This window comes from Argentina anserina, chromosome 1 (assembly GCF_933775445.1).
Source record: "Argentina anserina chromosome 1, drPotAnse1.1, whole genome shotgun sequence".
Taxonomy (NCBI): domain Eukaryota; kingdom Viridiplantae; phylum Streptophyta; class Magnoliopsida; order Rosales; family Rosaceae; genus Argentina; species Argentina anserina.
Genome location: NC_065872.1, coordinates 2,055,225 through 2,071,155, shown reverse-complemented (window position 1 = coordinate 2,071,155; position 15,931 = coordinate 2,055,225). Strand labels below are relative to the sequence as shown.

At 38.0% G+C, this 15,931-nt stretch overlaps 3 protein-coding genes and 4 non-coding genes across 7 annotated transcripts; 1 reads left to right on the top strand and 6 right to left on the bottom strand.

Moving 5' to 3' along the window:
* Positions 1 to 56: 56 nt before the first annotated feature.
* LOC126790743 (uncharacterized) lies at positions 57 to 2,275 on the bottom strand. The gene is made up of 3 exons (XM_050517090.1): positions 1,238 to 2,275; positions 759 to 944; positions 57 to 543 (listed from the first exon to the last, which is right to left on the bottom strand). Exons 1-3 carry the CDS (start codon positions 1,682 to 1,684, stop codon positions 265 to 267), a joined length of 912 nt encoding a protein of 303 aa, XP_050373047.1. The 5' UTR covers positions 1,685 to 2,275; the 3' UTR covers positions 57 to 264.
* A 2,647-nt stretch (positions 2,276 to 4,922) lies between these two features.
* LOC126805383 (small nucleolar RNA Z43) lies at positions 4,923 to 5,015 on the bottom strand. The gene has a single exon (XR_007674053.1). It is a non-coding gene; the product is annotated as a small nucleolar RNA Z43 (small nucleolar RNA).
* Positions 5,016 to 5,266: 251 nt separating this feature from the next.
* LOC126805380 (small nucleolar RNA snR60/Z15/Z230/Z193/J17) lies at positions 5,267 to 5,355 on the bottom strand. The gene has a single exon (XR_007674050.1). It is a non-coding gene; the product is annotated as a small nucleolar RNA snR60/Z15/Z230/Z193/J17 (small nucleolar RNA).
* A 54-nt stretch (positions 5,356 to 5,409) lies between these two features.
* Positions 5,410 to 5,493, bottom strand: LOC126805387 (small nucleolar RNA U83). Its single transcript, XR_007674057.1, has one exon. It is a non-coding gene; the product is annotated as a small nucleolar RNA U83 (small nucleolar RNA).
* Positions 5,494 to 5,703: 210 nt separating this feature from the next.
* LOC126805382 (small nucleolar RNA Z43) lies at positions 5,704 to 5,800 on the bottom strand. Its single transcript, XR_007674052.1, has one exon. It is a non-coding gene; the product is annotated as a small nucleolar RNA Z43 (small nucleolar RNA).
* A 599-nt stretch (positions 5,801 to 6,399) lies between these two features.
* On the bottom strand, positions 6,400 to 9,951 carry LOC126805125 (protein LIKE COV 1-like). The gene is made up of 7 exons (XM_050532232.1): positions 9,657 to 9,951; positions 9,147 to 9,199; positions 8,561 to 8,670; positions 8,019 to 8,186; positions 7,836 to 7,933; positions 7,091 to 7,217; positions 6,400 to 6,774 (listed from the first exon to the last, which is right to left on the bottom strand). Exons 1-7 carry the CDS (start codon positions 9,834 to 9,836, stop codon positions 6,695 to 6,697), a joined length of 816 nt encoding a protein of 271 aa, XP_050388189.1. The 5' UTR covers positions 9,837 to 9,951; the 3' UTR covers positions 6,400 to 6,694.
* A 5,159-nt stretch (positions 9,952 to 15,110) lies between these two features.
* Positions 15,111 to 15,643, top strand: LOC126792678 (uncharacterized). Its single transcript, XM_050519137.1, has 2 exons — positions 15,111 to 15,351; positions 15,474 to 15,643. The coding sequence occupies exons 1-2, from the start codon at positions 15,211 to 15,213 to the stop codon at positions 15,615 to 15,617; spliced, it is 285 nt and encodes a 94-aa protein (XP_050375094.1). The 5' UTR covers positions 15,111 to 15,210; the 3' UTR covers positions 15,618 to 15,643.
* Positions 15,644 to 15,931: the final 288 nt, after the last annotated feature.

Sequence of the window (15,931 nt, the reverse complement as noted above, 5' to 3'; positions counted from 1 at the left end):
TCTCTTGCTGTAACTTGCTTTTACCAATTAAACCTGCAGCAGCGCTTGGATACGGACATATGGGCAATTGAAAGAAAAACTTATTTCCAACTAGTATAATACCCTCTATACAGAGGTGTGCAATCTCATATTACAAGATAAGAGCGCAAACCACTCCATGCCAAGCAGAAGGTGCACCATATAACTGAACTGTGACTAAAATATTTGTGCAATAGTTCCCCAAAGAACGTGCACAAACAACGTAGAGAAATCTGCGGGTAGTGCTCACTTGTATGTGCATGAACTTGCTTTGAATGTAATGGGTTTGGTTCTACGAGAGTCTAAATCCATGGAGCAATTTACGTGCTTCCGGTGCTTTGTTCTCACCAACTTCCCCACCACATTCCCTCGTGACCGAACCTCAAACACGAGTGTCATTGGAACTCCCCCACTGGTATCATCGACTGCTACGCTTGCCCCAGCCCCATACAAAGGTACTTTCACTCCTTGGAGGTTCACTATCACATTCCGGTGACTCTTTCTTGGTTGATAGTATTTCTTCAACTGCATCATTTGCAAACCAAACTTCCATAAAATTGTACAGCACATGAAAACTAAACAACATTATGAAAGATGTTGAAAGAATGACACTTCATACAAACTCTCAATCTCTGGACTGTTTACAAGCTCATTTTATTACTTTCTTAGCTTACGAAATCAAATCTCATAATCATCATAATATGACCAAAGACCAATGAAATCGAGGCCAGAAATCTAACCTGACCAGTTGCAACTGCAATTTCTGAATACATGATGCTAACTGTGTCCGAGCTGACATGAATACCGAAAAACGTAGCAGGGTTGTACACATTCATCCTCATTGAACAATTCATTGTCAACATCTTTGTAGGTACTCCAGTCATGTCCGATCCTTCCCCAAAATAAAAATTATGCACAGCTAAACTCTGAAAGAAAACGACCTCTCCATAAACATGATTATCAATACAACTATACAAATGCAAGTCAAAATATACCATGTCAAATGCCAAACAAAACAAATCTCAGACAGAATGTGACTCCAGTAAGATTACGAAAATCTCAAACTTCAAGATTATAAAATTCATTTCTCATTTGTACAGTAATTGAATATTAGAACAAATCAAGCACATTGACATATAGCCAATTATGCACCAAAACAATAAAACTATATAGAAGACATTGATCATAGTCATCTTCATATATTCATCAAAGGACATACCTTAACAGTGACGCGAGCTTTGTAAGGTCTACTAGCACCCCAAAGAATCAAGCAGAAGATCGAAAAGATGACAATGAACCCCATCAAAGCCATCAAAATCTGACACCTTCTTGAAATGCCCTTCTCCCCATAAAGCCCATCATAGTCCCCTTCTTCTTCAATCACTTTGCATTCCGGCCAACCTTTCTCATTGCCGCGTTTTCGGCTTCCTTTAAAGGTACCGGAGACCCGGCTGGCGGAGGAGGCCCGCGAGTGGCGGCCGTAGGAAGGGTGTGATGGGCTCTCCATTGGGCTGTTGAAGGCCGGCGTGGCGTGCATGGTGGAGGATTTGTCGCCATCGTTGGAGTCCCTTGATGGGCTTTGGACATAGTACACTGGCCGCTTCGGCGATCGCGGCGACGACGGTGCTAAGCTCGTGACGTCTGAATCGGACTTGGCATGCATCATAAGGCCGGAACTTTACTATTCAAGAACTAAGATTAATACGAAAGGAAACTATAAAACTGATCAGATAAACAGTCCCATATAGAAGTTTTGAAGAATTGAGCGAGTGAGACACAAAGTTTGAGTCTTTAGAGTGAACTGATCAGACCAATATGGAAATTCTGATTAAGAAAATAAACCAAGAACTAGAAAAGTAAAAGTCTTTAAGAGGTGAAACAGAATTGGGGTTCTGAAACTGATGAAATTGGTCACACCAATTATGAGAAATCGAGGGGAATGTAACACAAAGTATGAGCAAGACTGAGAAAATATAGAAGCTACAAGAAGAAAAACTGAGGCCTTAGACCAAATAGGGCAGCAGTGATCACTGATCAGACACAGAGATAGAAACTAGAGAGTGAGAATTGAGAAAACGAAATGAAGCACACAAAGTGTGAATGATTTGGAACAGAAACAAAAATGGGGGGCACTGAAATCAGAAGGGATCTGAATAAATAGTGGGTGGGGGAAAGTGAGAGAGGGACGTTTCGTGAATGGAAACTAGAGAGTGGAATTTGTAGTTCATGTTATTAAGGCAGTGATTGAGTTGTGTTAGTTACAGTCTAGGACTCTAGGAGTGGTGAGTTGGAGTGAGTCAGAGGGTCTGATGGCTTTGATGCTTAGATAGAGAGACAACCGGGAGGTTCGGGAGACGAAGCTCCAGGCTGGTACACCAAGTGTCGGCAGATTTTTTCAGTCTTTTCCTTCTCTCTAGTTACCCGCGCGTAACATGTCTTTGACGAGGTAATGAGGCTATGTTTGACTTTAGATGGTGGCATACGATGTCGTTTAGAGTAGTAGTAGTTGGTACTTGGTAGTAGAACTAAATGCCTTAGGAGTTGCAAACTTCATTTTCGTTGTAACAAAAAACTAATTACAGTCCATGATCAATTCAGTGAACATTGAATTTCATAACATTCACGAAATGAAGATTGCGCATAGCACACAGATTTTGGTCAGAATTTTATTAATCATATATTTTCCATGGAAACATGATGAGTTTGTAAACATTTTTCAAGTCCATGCACGAATGAGACGATCTAGCTTTTCTACTGCGATTTAAATGCATTAAAAAAAACATTGATTTCAGGTTTTAATGTTCCTACCAAATGAGTTGAATTCGAAGTTATGACTGTAACTTGCAACTGGGTTGCAAGACAAAGATGATGCGCTCGATTGGAGGTGGAAGGTGACCCAAAGTTGCTAATTGATGTAATCAACGGGGTTATTCAACCGCTTTGGAGATGAAAGGAGCTTACTTAGAGATAATCACTGCATATCCATTTACTTTTTGTCTACTGTGTCTACTAGGTTTCAACATGTGTAGTTGATGCGCTATCACCAGCCCAGACGATAATTTGAAAGTACAAATAAATTTTATAGGCTATTAGAGATAAAACACAGTTCCAGTTCATATGGTTATTTGGCCTACTTACCACATGTTCGATCCCTCTTGGAAACAAAGTTTCATGTTTTTTTTTGCTTTTCTCATATGCTTCTTCCTTTGGTACAATACTACAAACTAGTTACACTTTACTTCCTTTTTTGGATGAAATATATTTTTCCCAATGTTTGCTCTTATTTTCCTTTCTATTAGTTGAACACAAAATCTAAAATATTTCCTTATCTATTTACACTTACATTAGTGTTTCTTAAAAAAAAAACATTCATCTCATAAGCATTATATTAGATATTGGACCTTAAAAAAATAAGAGAAAATATGTATGGATGAATTTCATTTTATTTCACCGCCAATTAACCTAAATAGATCCGGGATCCTAAATCCTCCACTAGCTATCACTGATATTGTAAAAGTTTTTTTTGATCTAATAGAATTCGATATTGTAAATGCTAGCTGCCCTAGGGTTTACTACCAAATGAATTGATTTCTCTTCTGATTGCAATGGTGAGAGTGATTAATTTCGTTTAATTAAAAAAGGAAAAAAGAGTGATTAACTTACGATCAAACCCAATTGAGACTCCCCGTTTTTCATATAGAGGATATGGGTACAACAAAATTTTAATCAGCTTAAGGAAAAAATTACCTAGTAACACTTATAGAGTTATAGTGCTCCACTCTTCTCGGAGCAAACATTCTACAACCTAGGTTTTTAGGTTTTGTGAAGCATGGCGGTGGGGGCGTAACATCCGTCTGCTCTAGGAAGTCTTGGCGTCGGATATTGCAAGCGAGCTTGCACAGATGGAGCAGGGTGGCGTTGGTACTCGGTGCCAGAGTTTGATTTTCTCCCATCAGTGTCAACGTGTTCCAGAATCTAGATCCTTAGATTCTGAGGCTGATTAAGTGCAACGGTGATCGTTCTCAGCCGACGACGTCATGTACCGCCCTCGACTTGCTCTGTTTTTCGGTGGTGATCTGCATCAGAACCTGAAGCATTGGGCGGGCGCAACTTGTATCAGACGGCACCAGCTTGGATCTGAGACGAATTAGTCAAAGGCTTTGCTGCTAGGATACCTTTAGGAGGTTTCGGGATTCTCAAGGCTAGGAGGTATGTTGGACAGTTGGAGGGTCGAACTAAGGGCGGCAGCGCTGGAAATCTTGGAAAGATGGAAGATTGCTAAGCAAAGGTCGGCTGGGTTTTGGGCTTGGTTTCTTCTGGGCTTCAATTCCTGGTTCAGCCGTTTTGCTTTCGTTTTTGCTATCATTGAGAGTACTGATGCCCTAGAGTCCTTGACTCATATGTTAACTTTCGATCAACAGAAAAGAGAGTTACTATACTTTAGTCTTTTTCGTTTCGTTTCAGACTTTTTCGTACTTTAATTTGTATAATAAGCGCGTCTTTTAGGCGAATTATTAACTTTGTTTATATTTAGATTGTATACCAGTATTTGGTTTGTGACCGTGTATCGTATTATCACCAAATGAAATCAATTCATTCCCCCTAAAAACAATATTGGATGGAACTTTGGTACCCCGTTCACCAGTTTTGAGGCATATTTACATTATCATCCAAGTGAACGAGAATGATTCGAGTTAAAAAAAAAGGTTGATCTCTCTATTTCATTATGCCTTCACAAATGTCATAACAGCATTCAGTGATGATGTTCACAGTAATCATGTAAGACCGTTTTCTGCTCCAGATGTACAACCAAATTGCCAAATTGTCATCAAGCCAATATTGTTCGTTGATTCCAACTGCATCATCAATTATAAAGTGATTCAAGTCATCAATTATCAAAACAAGGACTCAGACTATGGGTGGTGACATATCACGATAGTCGGCAAGTCCCAGAAGAGACATTACGACGAACGAGACCTAACACAAAATCATTGTCTACTTACTCCATTACCATTACAAGCAATTTGGCTCTTAACCTAGATAACACAAATCTCAAAATTCATTTGAAGGAATCTGATTCCAAATGAAGCAACTATTCAAAGTTATAAGAAATTTCGTTAGGCCTCATCAGTGTTATATATTGTCGACACATAGTTTCGGACATATGCTTATCAATTTTCAATCCTCGGCCAATGCAACAAGTAAAGAACTCTGGAAGAGAGCCAAAAAAATGAAACGAAAATTACAAATGGGTCATCAGATAGGAGCGAAAGACTGAAATGATGTTTAATCACAGATAAACTCATGTGAACTATGCAAAATCATCACACGACCCATTAATTCCAGCTTTTGAAAAAAATTAAAAAAAAAAACAAATTGATAGTAACAGAAAGCCTCATAAGGAAGGCAGTATAGGTATGTATGTAATCACATTTAGTCATCAATTACACGATCACCATATAATCATCATCGGCTGGAAAAATCAAAACATTTATACAAAAGAAACAACAACAAGAGAAAGAGAACTCGGCCTCATAGAGAAGATTAGATGAGTGTTCAACACAGAGATTCAGACATATGCTTGTCATTCATTTAAGTTTAATCATCGGCCGAGAAATAAAAATAGCCGTAACTTGAAGAAAACCCAGATCGGAAAAAAGATGTATAAGAGGAGATAAAGAGGAGGGACTCAGATAATGGGTGGTGATATAACAGAATGGTCGGCAAGGCCTTGCGGCCAGTTACGACGAACGAGACCTTATCAATTGAATCGTCACGGTCCCAAATTTGCTAAAACACAAAAGAAAACAGAGAATGAAGATCGAAAGAAAAGAGCAGAGACACCAAAGCAGCCGAGCAAGATGGACTTGAGGTTGCTGGTGATGTGCTTCTCTGGCTTATATAGAGGCGCGAGCTAGGGTTTTAGTGTGTTGCTACTGGGCTTTTTAAGCGGGTAACTGGGCCCAATAAAACTTTCACCCAAATTCATACCCAATGGAAAAATGTAAATTTTACTTTTACAAGGTAAAACCGTTTTGGCTTCCTCAGGTAAGACCCGTCTCGTTTGATAATGCTTTTACCTAAGCTAGTAAAGCAACAAGAGGGAGCTTACTAAGCACCAAGAGGGTGGCTCGACTCGTCACTATTTCATTTCTCAAAATTTTGTGCCATAATTACCTAGTGACTAACAAGTTGTATAGAACCCTGGTGATCAAAATCTAATCTCATAAGAATTTTGGGTCATGAAATCTTTCATGAACTGTACATGGTCGCGAGACGAGTGTTTCGAATGCAGAAAGGCTCCTGTAGTTTGCATAAATCACGACTGTATTAGGAAAGAAAGTTATAGTGACTTGACAACCGAGTCACCTATAGAGAATCTTGCACACAACAAACTATTAAGCAGGGAGAGCTAATCTACACATAAAAAAGCGAATCTCAAATCAAACAGCTTAACAGCATGTATAATCGTTAATCCATCAAAACTATATCTTCCAAGCCAACACTACAATTTCTACATTCTAACAGACAACCAGGTTACAAATGTCACCAGAATCTTGGTAATTTGATAAGAATTCCTGCGTATGCATCACATTGAATGTGTAGCCGATCTGATGACACTGGGGGACCAAACAAGGTAAAAAAGAAGCAACCGAGCTATCAACTAACACCTTACTCAACTGACCACAGGCATAATTCGGGTATCAACCGTTGACAGGATCTGGGGCATCGACATGCCTCCAGACACAACAATTTCTGCATACAAAGAATATATAATTAGATATCTGATATATGCAAAACCATCTATCACTACAAAGCAGTTTTGAAACATTCATTTGTAGATTGTCATTGTATTTTGATTAACAAAAAAGTTCCCGTTTCACGCCCAAAGCATGCTCTTATTTGTATATTTAGACACAACCAATATGATCCCTATAATGAATGAAATCAGGGACAGGATAGGATCATATTAATTCCAAGTTCAAAGGTGAACTCCAAACTAAGAGTTACAAAAGGTTCTTTTTTTAACCCAGCCTCAATATCTGCATGAAGTGGCGATTAGATTACTCACCAATTCCTTCCCGTACAGATAAATTTGGCCTGATCACATCCTTGGTGCTGACCAGAAAAACATCACCAATATACAGATGGTTCGTGGGAACATAAACACAGCACAGTTCCTCATCCCCATCATAGTTCTGCATGTTAAAAAATAAAATAAAAATGATTGACCTATAATACCAGCATTGTATTCTAGAAGTGTAAATCACTCTGCTAGTTGTCAGTATAAAACTTTTGTAACAGAGAAGACAATGGATCAGAAATCCCATTTTCTAAAACATTGATCAAAAAGGAAATTAAGAGATGTTATAAACAATATGTATATAAATAAATAAGAGAAGATCAAACTATAATAAGCACCGATAATCCAAATGTGACATGTGCGAGCTAAAAGTCAATGCTTCCAGTGTTACACTATTCCACAATCAAATTGAGGCCAAGAAATAAATTATAAAGTAATAGTGTCAACTAGTCTGAGGAACCAAGTCTATAAAATCAAGTGATAGAGATGAAATGGCATGAGAATCTACTAAAGAAATCTAAGTACATATAAAAATGCATCATTTACCGAACGAAAAGTATGTTTTACAAAAGTTGTGACTTAAGCAAAACATGTATGCTGAGAAAATTACACTTAGTATCAATTACAAAGAGTAAACAGTAAAGAATATTAGAAATCCAACACCGCAGATGAAAGAATCTTTGACCAGTGTAAAACTAAAGGTCGTTTCAGAACAAAAAGGTTATTCACAGACCTGTAGAGTAAGACATGAAGTAATGAACCCAAATGCATATTCTCCAATACGTGGATGCCTTATAATGGCCACTTCCTTGAAGGCTTGCGTGTTTTGATCTACAATACCAAATAGCTAGATATTATTGATTTCCCTCCACTATATCCATTTGTTCAAACAAGGGAAAGATATTAAAAAGCACACCTGGGGATATGGCGGAACTAATCTGCTTGGAGGCGTTGTAGATATGACGAACAAATGGCATTCTTTTGATAAACCACTCACCAAGACCCAGGACAGATGCGCCCAACCATGATGACATGAACACCCCAACCAAAAATATGAATGTAATGGAAGTTACGAATCCAAGACCTACATGTGCACAGAAGTTCAAATATCAAATCAACATTATGAAAATAAAGACTGTAGGCTCGCTAAACCAAGGGCCGGTTATGGATTTATGGTATTTGACAGTCAATATATAACTTGATATAATGAGATAGAACTCGTCTGGTTAGACTTGTACCATCACAAGATACATCTGATTTGCCTCTCCCCAAGGGGTTGAAACTGTTGTTCAATGAGAGAAAAGAGTACAAATCTAGATTTTTGGACAGAACTTTGTGTCAATGAGGTTTCCCTGAAGAGAGATAACAGACTACAACTTTTATTCACTTTATGAGGTTTTCTGACAGAACTTTGTCTATGCAGTCAAGGCCAAGTGTTGCAGAATAAAATGTACTTACCGAAAATGTTGATTCCTAGCTGAGCGTATATTGGAGAAAAGAAGCCATCCACAAAGTGAATAAACCACCAAGTTATGTAGAAAGTGATGGCTATTGGAAATAGGATCACACTGAAAAACGAACAAAAGAAACTGTTAACTTCACAGCTTTATTTAATCTAACTACTACATAAATTGATGCAGCAAAAATGAAACAAAGCAACTGGAACACATTGATTACCCAGAAATCAAACACTCATAAGAGCCTAAGATGTAGTTCTGTAATCTCACCTACCAATAGGGTAGGACACATGGTGTACAACTATTTCTGGGCCTGTGATAGAATCCAGGAGTTCAAAGAGATAATATAGAATACGTGACAGCAATCTCCTAAATCCAATTCCATCTTTCAGAATGTCAAATATATGTGCTTCTACCTCAACCTAATAACTTTAACAAGATCCATCTATCACTTAAATTCTTCGAGAACAACCATTATTACATAGCTCCGAGAAAGTACCCATCATTTCCACTTTCAACCATATTTTACCCTCCACATGCATCAACAGAAACTACTACTGCATACATAAGTTGACGACAATTCATACCATCCGGTCATGAACTTCTTAGACGCCCAACTTCTGAAAACCTTGTAGAAAGTCTGCACAGAGATATACCATAACAGAATGAATACAACGATTCATATATAAAAACAACTCAACACACACGAAACAAAAACACAATGCCCTGAACAAAACATAAAGTCCTTAACTATCCAAAAATGATCAAACTAAAACAACATCCCAAATGTCACCCTCTATACAATAAAGAAAAATATTTAAATTTATAAGCATCGTTATGCAAGCAAAACACCTTAACTAGCATTGAATCAATCATCAAATACAGCTCTACCTGGAGCATATGGATTGAACCAAGCTCATCAAAATTGAAACATGCATAAATCTGGTTCCTAAGGTCAAACCCACAACCCCTCAAAACCCAATTTCTTAATTAAAGCATATTCGGCTTCCCCTATAATTCTTCAACCAATTCAAACAGAAACTAAAGCAAATTGATCAGAGCCCTAATCGAGAATAGAGAAAGGTTACGGTTACTACCTCGCGGCCAGTGAGGTGGTGAGAGGATGAGGAGGAAGAGGAGGGCTTGGAAGAAATGTCTTCATCGCCGGAGTCGGCGACCGGAATGAGAAGCTCTCGATCTCGCGACTCTCTGTCTCTGTTTGCCATTACAATTGATGATGATGATGATGATGATGACGACGACTTCTCATCGCCCATCACCCACAGACCCAGGGATTAAAGCGACGCCGTTTTATGAACGCCGCGGAAACAACCCAGGGGTCCTCCTCCGAGCTTTCCCTTCCTTCTCCTGATCTTTGATATTTCCGTCTTCTTCTTTTGTATTTTTCCCCCATTTCAAATATCCGGTTTGTTTATAATTTTACTAAAACAAATTAAATAAGTTATTTCATTTTTTCCCCTATTTTTCTTGTGTTTGGTTGTAGCACAGTAGCACTATTTTAACTGTGTTTGAGCTGTCTCAGACTCTTAAATGATTGGATGCCAGCCTCTGCTCTACTATGTTTTTGTTCTTTTTTTAGTATTATGATACATGACTTAATCAGAGATAAATTTGATGAATTAGAAGGGATATACTTTGAGTCAATGTTGAGAAAGTTAATTTGGGTCACAGAAGTCTATAATTTTTTCAATATACGGCGTATATATTTACATACACTTTGAATGATCCTGATCAGAACAAATCATATAGATACACAATAGATTCTTAAATATACATTATTTTTAATAATTAAAATTACGACATGTATCATACAATTCGTGCATACACGATTCTTATGTCAAAGTCAAATACCGTTTATGTTTGCCGAACTTCTTAATATAATAAGCTCAAGATGGCTCCGAAAACGTTGAGATTTTGATATTGTTAACTGAGTAGTGAGTAGTGGTATGACCACTTTTGATTAGTAGAGAATCCTATGCTCAATGACTTAATAGCGAATTTAACATACATCGAGCCAATAGAAAGTATGTTTAGGATTATGTAAATATTGACCAGAACATTATTATTATTATTGGAAATGAATGATGTACAGTATGTCCTTGAGCATATGTAAAAGTTTAGAGCAACTGAACCTAGCTATATAAAAGCATGGCCTTCTATGTGTGGGAAAATGATGGGGATCGAGGATAGTTCCGGCAATGTTTATATAGAGTAACTGAACCTAGCTATGGCCTTCTTTGCTCGACAGGCTTGTCAATTTCTACTTCATTACTTGATTTGGTACACCGTAGGAACCATTCTCAACCTGTTCATAGTTCAACGTTCTCTCTAAAAAGGAATGATTCAACTCCCATGCTGAAAACGAAGACAGAGGAGATGACTTGTCGATTATGAAACTCTCCACACTAGGTCACCTTCGTTCACCGGCAAAATCAAGATATATAAAAGCATTGATATGATTTGGCATTTCGGAGGGGTCATGGTGGAACTTATATATGAAACGTTATCAATAGCATGATTGTAACAAATTATTCTAAGTGAGGCACCACAAAAATCTAGACTAAAAAGTCTAAAAGACATGTTTGAAATTGAGGCCTAGGTAAGAATGCAAGTAAAGCAGCCCTGAGAAAACATAAATATTGCAAGGTCTGATACAAGCATACAACAACTTAATTTAAAAACAATCCATGCAAGGGTACTGACTACATAACAGCTCTGAGAATCCTCCGATGATGGGCGACCCTTATTACTAGTCATCCTCAGAGTCCAAGGGGAGAGGTTCATAGTCGAGATCAGAGTCAGAGTCTTCGACAAGGCAAAAACTACTAAACTAGTCAGATGACCAATCTTGTTACAACAATGACAGAAATTGAGTGCCTGAACTCCTTCGACACATGTAAATTTTACGTCCGGGGACTCCGGGCAATCGAAAGTGCCATGTTCAGTATTTTTCCTGCATATGAAGCAATATTGAAGCATCTCTCTGCGCGGGCAATTGAAACTGCCATGATCAGCATTTTTCCTGCATATCGTGCAATATGTAAGATTATTTAGGACATCTTCAGTTGCGTTGGGGCAATCGCAAGTGACATGATCCGTTTTTTTTTATGATCGGTCACCTTGAAGATATCATTGTAGGGGCAATCGAGAAAATCATGATCGGTTTCCTTATTCCATGTGATGCAAGAAGAAAGCATCTCTTCGTCATTTTCAGTCGGAAAGTCACCAGCATCCCGTCCATCCTTGTCAGCAGCCTGAAACGGTAGTTCCTTCTCATCTGCCTCGATACTTCTATTCGGTTTGTCTACCAATTTTTCATAAAAATAGCTGGTAGCAGTATAAACCATTGGTTTCCCATTAGACACTGTTCTCCACCTATACCATCTTTCTCCACCATCATCAATTTAATTTATAGTAAATTGTGGTTTCTTCTCCTGGGGTATCTTTTCCAATCAGGTTCGGAGGAGCTTTCAAAATTCTTGGCATTGTACCGGGTCCAAAAGCTTCCATTCGTCTAGGGATTCTGTCGCTTCGGGCAGCTGTGAGCCCTTGTGCTCCATCACTTAGTGAGTTTCAGACGGGGAGTCTCCAACACCCTGTGGTTTTTCTTGGACGATTGGCGTAGAACTTTCTCCCGGTCCAGCAACCATTAAATTCTTGATCTCCATCTCTTTGTCAGTTTCAGTCGGAGAGTCTCCAACAAGCTGTGGTTTTTCTTGGTTTATTTCAGTAGATTTGTCTGCACTCTGCAGCAACCTTTGAACCCTTGTTCCCTATCTTCTCCTCTGTGGACCGTTCTTTGGAGATAAAATACCCAATTCTATTTCACTATTTGCTAAGCGCAGCCTTACCTGGTTTCTCTTGCTGCAATAGTAGAATTTATAATAAATCACAGGCTGCTGGGTAATCCTATTCAGAATAGAACAAGGAAACTTATTCCATATACGCCAAGACAAGGAAACCTTAAATCATTAATGAAAACTGTAATCCAAATACCGAAAGGAAACATGCACACAGTTGCTCTCTCCAAACTTGTCCAGAAAATGGTCTCCAAAGTTCGATTAGAGCATATAGTGGTAATCTAACAAACTTGAATCAGACTCAGGTAATAGTGGTAATTCATATGCGTCTTCAAGAAACGTGGGGTAGATTGCACAGCAGTGTTGGAGTAGTCTGGCATGACTGAAGTGACATCTTTTGGTGCCAACGTTAAGATAGGTCTTGGTAGGAATAAAGAGGTGGACGAAGCTTGGCCTTTTGTGGAGTCGTTTTTACTTTTTAGAACGTTACGGAATTTCATGCACATTGGATAGGGTTCTTCGTTCCATGACATTTTCGACTGCCACAGTGACCAAGGATCCAGATGTTATAGACAGCGTCACTGCTCTGTTTGAAGTTTTGGGAGGTACTAGTATTCCGGGGTCGAAGGTGACACTGACACAGATACTAGAGGGACGTCTGCAGTACTCAACTCATTGAGACCGGGTTTGAAAGGGGAGGGCTCTGCTTGAAATTTGAAGGGAGTAGAAAGGAGCTTGCTAAGAACAAGCGAAGATTGAAGCGCAACTCGAAGAAACTTGGAGCGTTGTTGATGTGTGGTATTTATATTGACAGAAGCAGTGTTGTTCTAGTGGGAACTAGTGCGGCAGGGTTGAAGGAATTGAGGTGTATTGTGGAACGGTGTCTGGTTTAAAATGAAGACCCTGCAACTGCAGTAAAGAGGTTGAGATCGTCTTATAAGAAGCAGGGTAGTTTGAGATTGTCTAATGAGGAGCAGGTCAGTTTTATGATGGGGAAGCTAGAGGGTTTGTGTTTGTGAAGGTAATAAGTTGGCTACATCTCCACAACTATAATTGGAATCTCCATCTCCATCTCCATCTCCACAACTATAACTAGAAACCCTTTTTAGTATAAATATAACTCCCTATAATACCCATGCAAAGATAAAGAAAAATTTATTAAAAACTTAAAAATAAATAATTGATAATATGGTAAACTGCAAAAAAAAAAAAACTAAACTACACAACTATAACTAAAATACATAACTCCCTATAATACATTAATACCCACGCAAAGATAAAGAAAAATTTATTAAAAACTTAAAAATAAATAATTGATAATATGGTAAACTGCAAAAAAAAAACTAAACTAAATTGGAATATATTGAGAACGTGGGAGTATGGCTCAGCAAAGACATCTATGTCTTCATCCTTCATCCATGTTTAACTTTAATTGTCTCTTTGCAGTATCTTCGGACAACTATATAGAAGGAGAGAGGGAATGAGGAGCAGAGCAAAATTTACCCAAAAAGAGGAAACAATTATAACCTGGGCAACAAAACAACTGATTTAGATTAATATTATCATAAATAGTGTGAGTCATGATTTAGATTAATATTATCATATATAGTGTGTCATGACTCATGACTTTAAGTCATGCAAAAGGGGAAGTAAATCTGCGATCAACTTTTTAAACCAACTCCATAGATGCCAATTAAGATGAAAGTCACGTGTTGTAGGTTAACAATAATATAACCATAATTATATATATAAATTAATAACAGATGATAAAAATAAATTAATAATTAATTTAAAAAATTTAAGATTTAACTATATTATAACGATAATAAATAAATAAACATGTGACTTATCTAAAGAAATTGAGAAGGTGAATAATTTAGGAGTCAAATACAATAATTCATACTGATCCTTTAATTAAAGATAATATAGTTTAAATAAAGTGCGTTTTTTTAATTTGTCATCAAGAGAGAATGAAATATAAAATTACATTAGCACGCTTGATAAGACCTTGAATTCGCACACGCGAGTGTGGTTTCTGCACGTTCACAGCACGTACATGAAGGCTAATATATATAAAATCTCACTTCTCTTCTGATCCAAAATTTCCATTCAGTACGAAATCTTTAACAGAACCCAATGATAAACATTGCATCCATTCATTTTATTTTAGTTGATTTTCATGGATGCAAATCCTAACAAATGATAATGGTGGCTCGGGCCAATAGATAAGATGAACTTGTAAGATACGTAGACACCAGAGAAGAGAGAGAAGGAAGAATAAGGCTCAGAGTCAAATTTGTATGAACTATTGAACTACGACCAATCTTCGCTGATGCCATTGTAGCATTGTTAACCGCCCTTTTAACAAGTGCCGACTAAATAGAGGCGCTAAATCGATCAGACGATGACGCACCGTTCCTGTAATTCTGTAAATCTGCCCAGCCACAAATATTTACCAACCACCACACCCCCAGGCCCCAACCATAGAGTTCTGCAAAAAATTTACACCGCCGTAACTACGCCTTTTTTTTACCGGATAGAACTTCCCCTTTTGGAGAGAAACACAATCATTCAGGATATGTCAGAGACTGGATTGGAAAGAAGTGGATGCTGACAAAACAGTGCACAAGAAAGTTGAGCTTACGCACATACGTGCCAGCTCGAAAGTTCTCCAAGCCTCACACACAAACAAAACTCACTCATTCCGGTCTCAATCTTTTATAAGAGTCATAACATTTGGGAAGTTGAAAAGTTCCAGTCTCAAGTTATGGTCTTTCTGGGATTTTGAACAGAGAGAGATAGGGAAGTGAGAGAAATCAAAGAGGGAAAGATGTTGGAAGGAAAAGGAATGATCAAGGAGACAGATATGACAGATAAGAAGATGCAGATGCAAGCCATGGCTTGTGCTTCTGAAGCTCTTGATCTCCATGATGTTATTGATTGCATCTCTATTGCTGCCCACATCAAAAAGGTACTTTTTCTGTTATTTGTCGTAAAACTTGGATCTTTTTTGTATTGGATATAAAAGTTTGGATCTTGAATTCACTTTGGTATCTTGGCAATGAAGTTTTGGGATATGATTTGTGTTTTCAGGAGTTTGACAAGATGTATGGAACTGGATGGCAATGTGTTGTGGGTTCCAACTTCGGTTGCTTCTTCACACACACACCAGGGACTTTCATATATTTCTCTCTGGAGACTCTTAATTTCCTTATTTTCAAGGGAGCTTCTTCTTGAATTCAGCACACTAGTTCAGAAGAAAAGATCAGATCATCAGAGATGAAAGCTGAGCTAGAGGCAACCTCATCATCACAAGGGCAGCGTTATTGAAATATACTTTTTCTATAATGGAAGTATCTTTGATCCTGGTAAGAATGATCTAGTCCTGTGTAAGTGGTAGAAACTAGAAAGGTAGTCTAGCTAGTAGATGAACTGTCCTTATATTCTAAATCGGTAGAGCCTCATAGTGGCCTTCATGATGTCTCTTTGTAATCCACAGCATTATATGAGTTCTTAATCATAATCCCCTTTTTTTACTTGATCTGATTAGT

Coding starts and splice junctions, on each gene's coding strand:
- LOC126790743 (XM_050517090.1), bottom strand. CDS start 1,684: ATGATGCATGCCAAGTCCGATTCAGACGTCACGAGCTTAGCACCGTCG. Junction 945..1,237: donor AAGCTCGCGTCACTGTTAAG/GTATGTCCTTTG, acceptor GTTTTCTTTCAG/AGTTTAGCTGTGCATAATTT. Junction 544..758: donor TTGCAGTTGCAACTGGTCAG/GTTAGATTTCTG, acceptor CAAATGATGCAG/TTGAAGAAATACTATCAACC.
- LOC126805125 (XM_050532232.1), bottom strand. CDS start 9,836: ATGGGCGATGAGAAGTCGTCGTCATCATCATCATCATCATCATCAATT. Junction 9,200..9,656: donor ACCACCTCACTGGCCGCGAG/GTAGTAACCGTA, acceptor ATCTCTGTGCAG/ACTTTCTACAAGGTTTTCAG. Junction 7,218..7,835: donor CTTCATGTCTTACTCTACAG/GTCTGTGAATAA, acceptor TTTAACATGCAG/AACTATGATGGGGATGAGGA.
- LOC126792678 (XM_050519137.1), top strand. CDS start 15,211: ATGTTGGAAGGAAAAGGAATGATCAAGGAGACAGATATGACAGATAAG. Junction 15,352..15,473: donor TTGCTGCCCACATCAAAAAG/GTACTTTTTCTG, acceptor TTGTGTTTTCAG/GAGTTTGACAAGATGTATGG.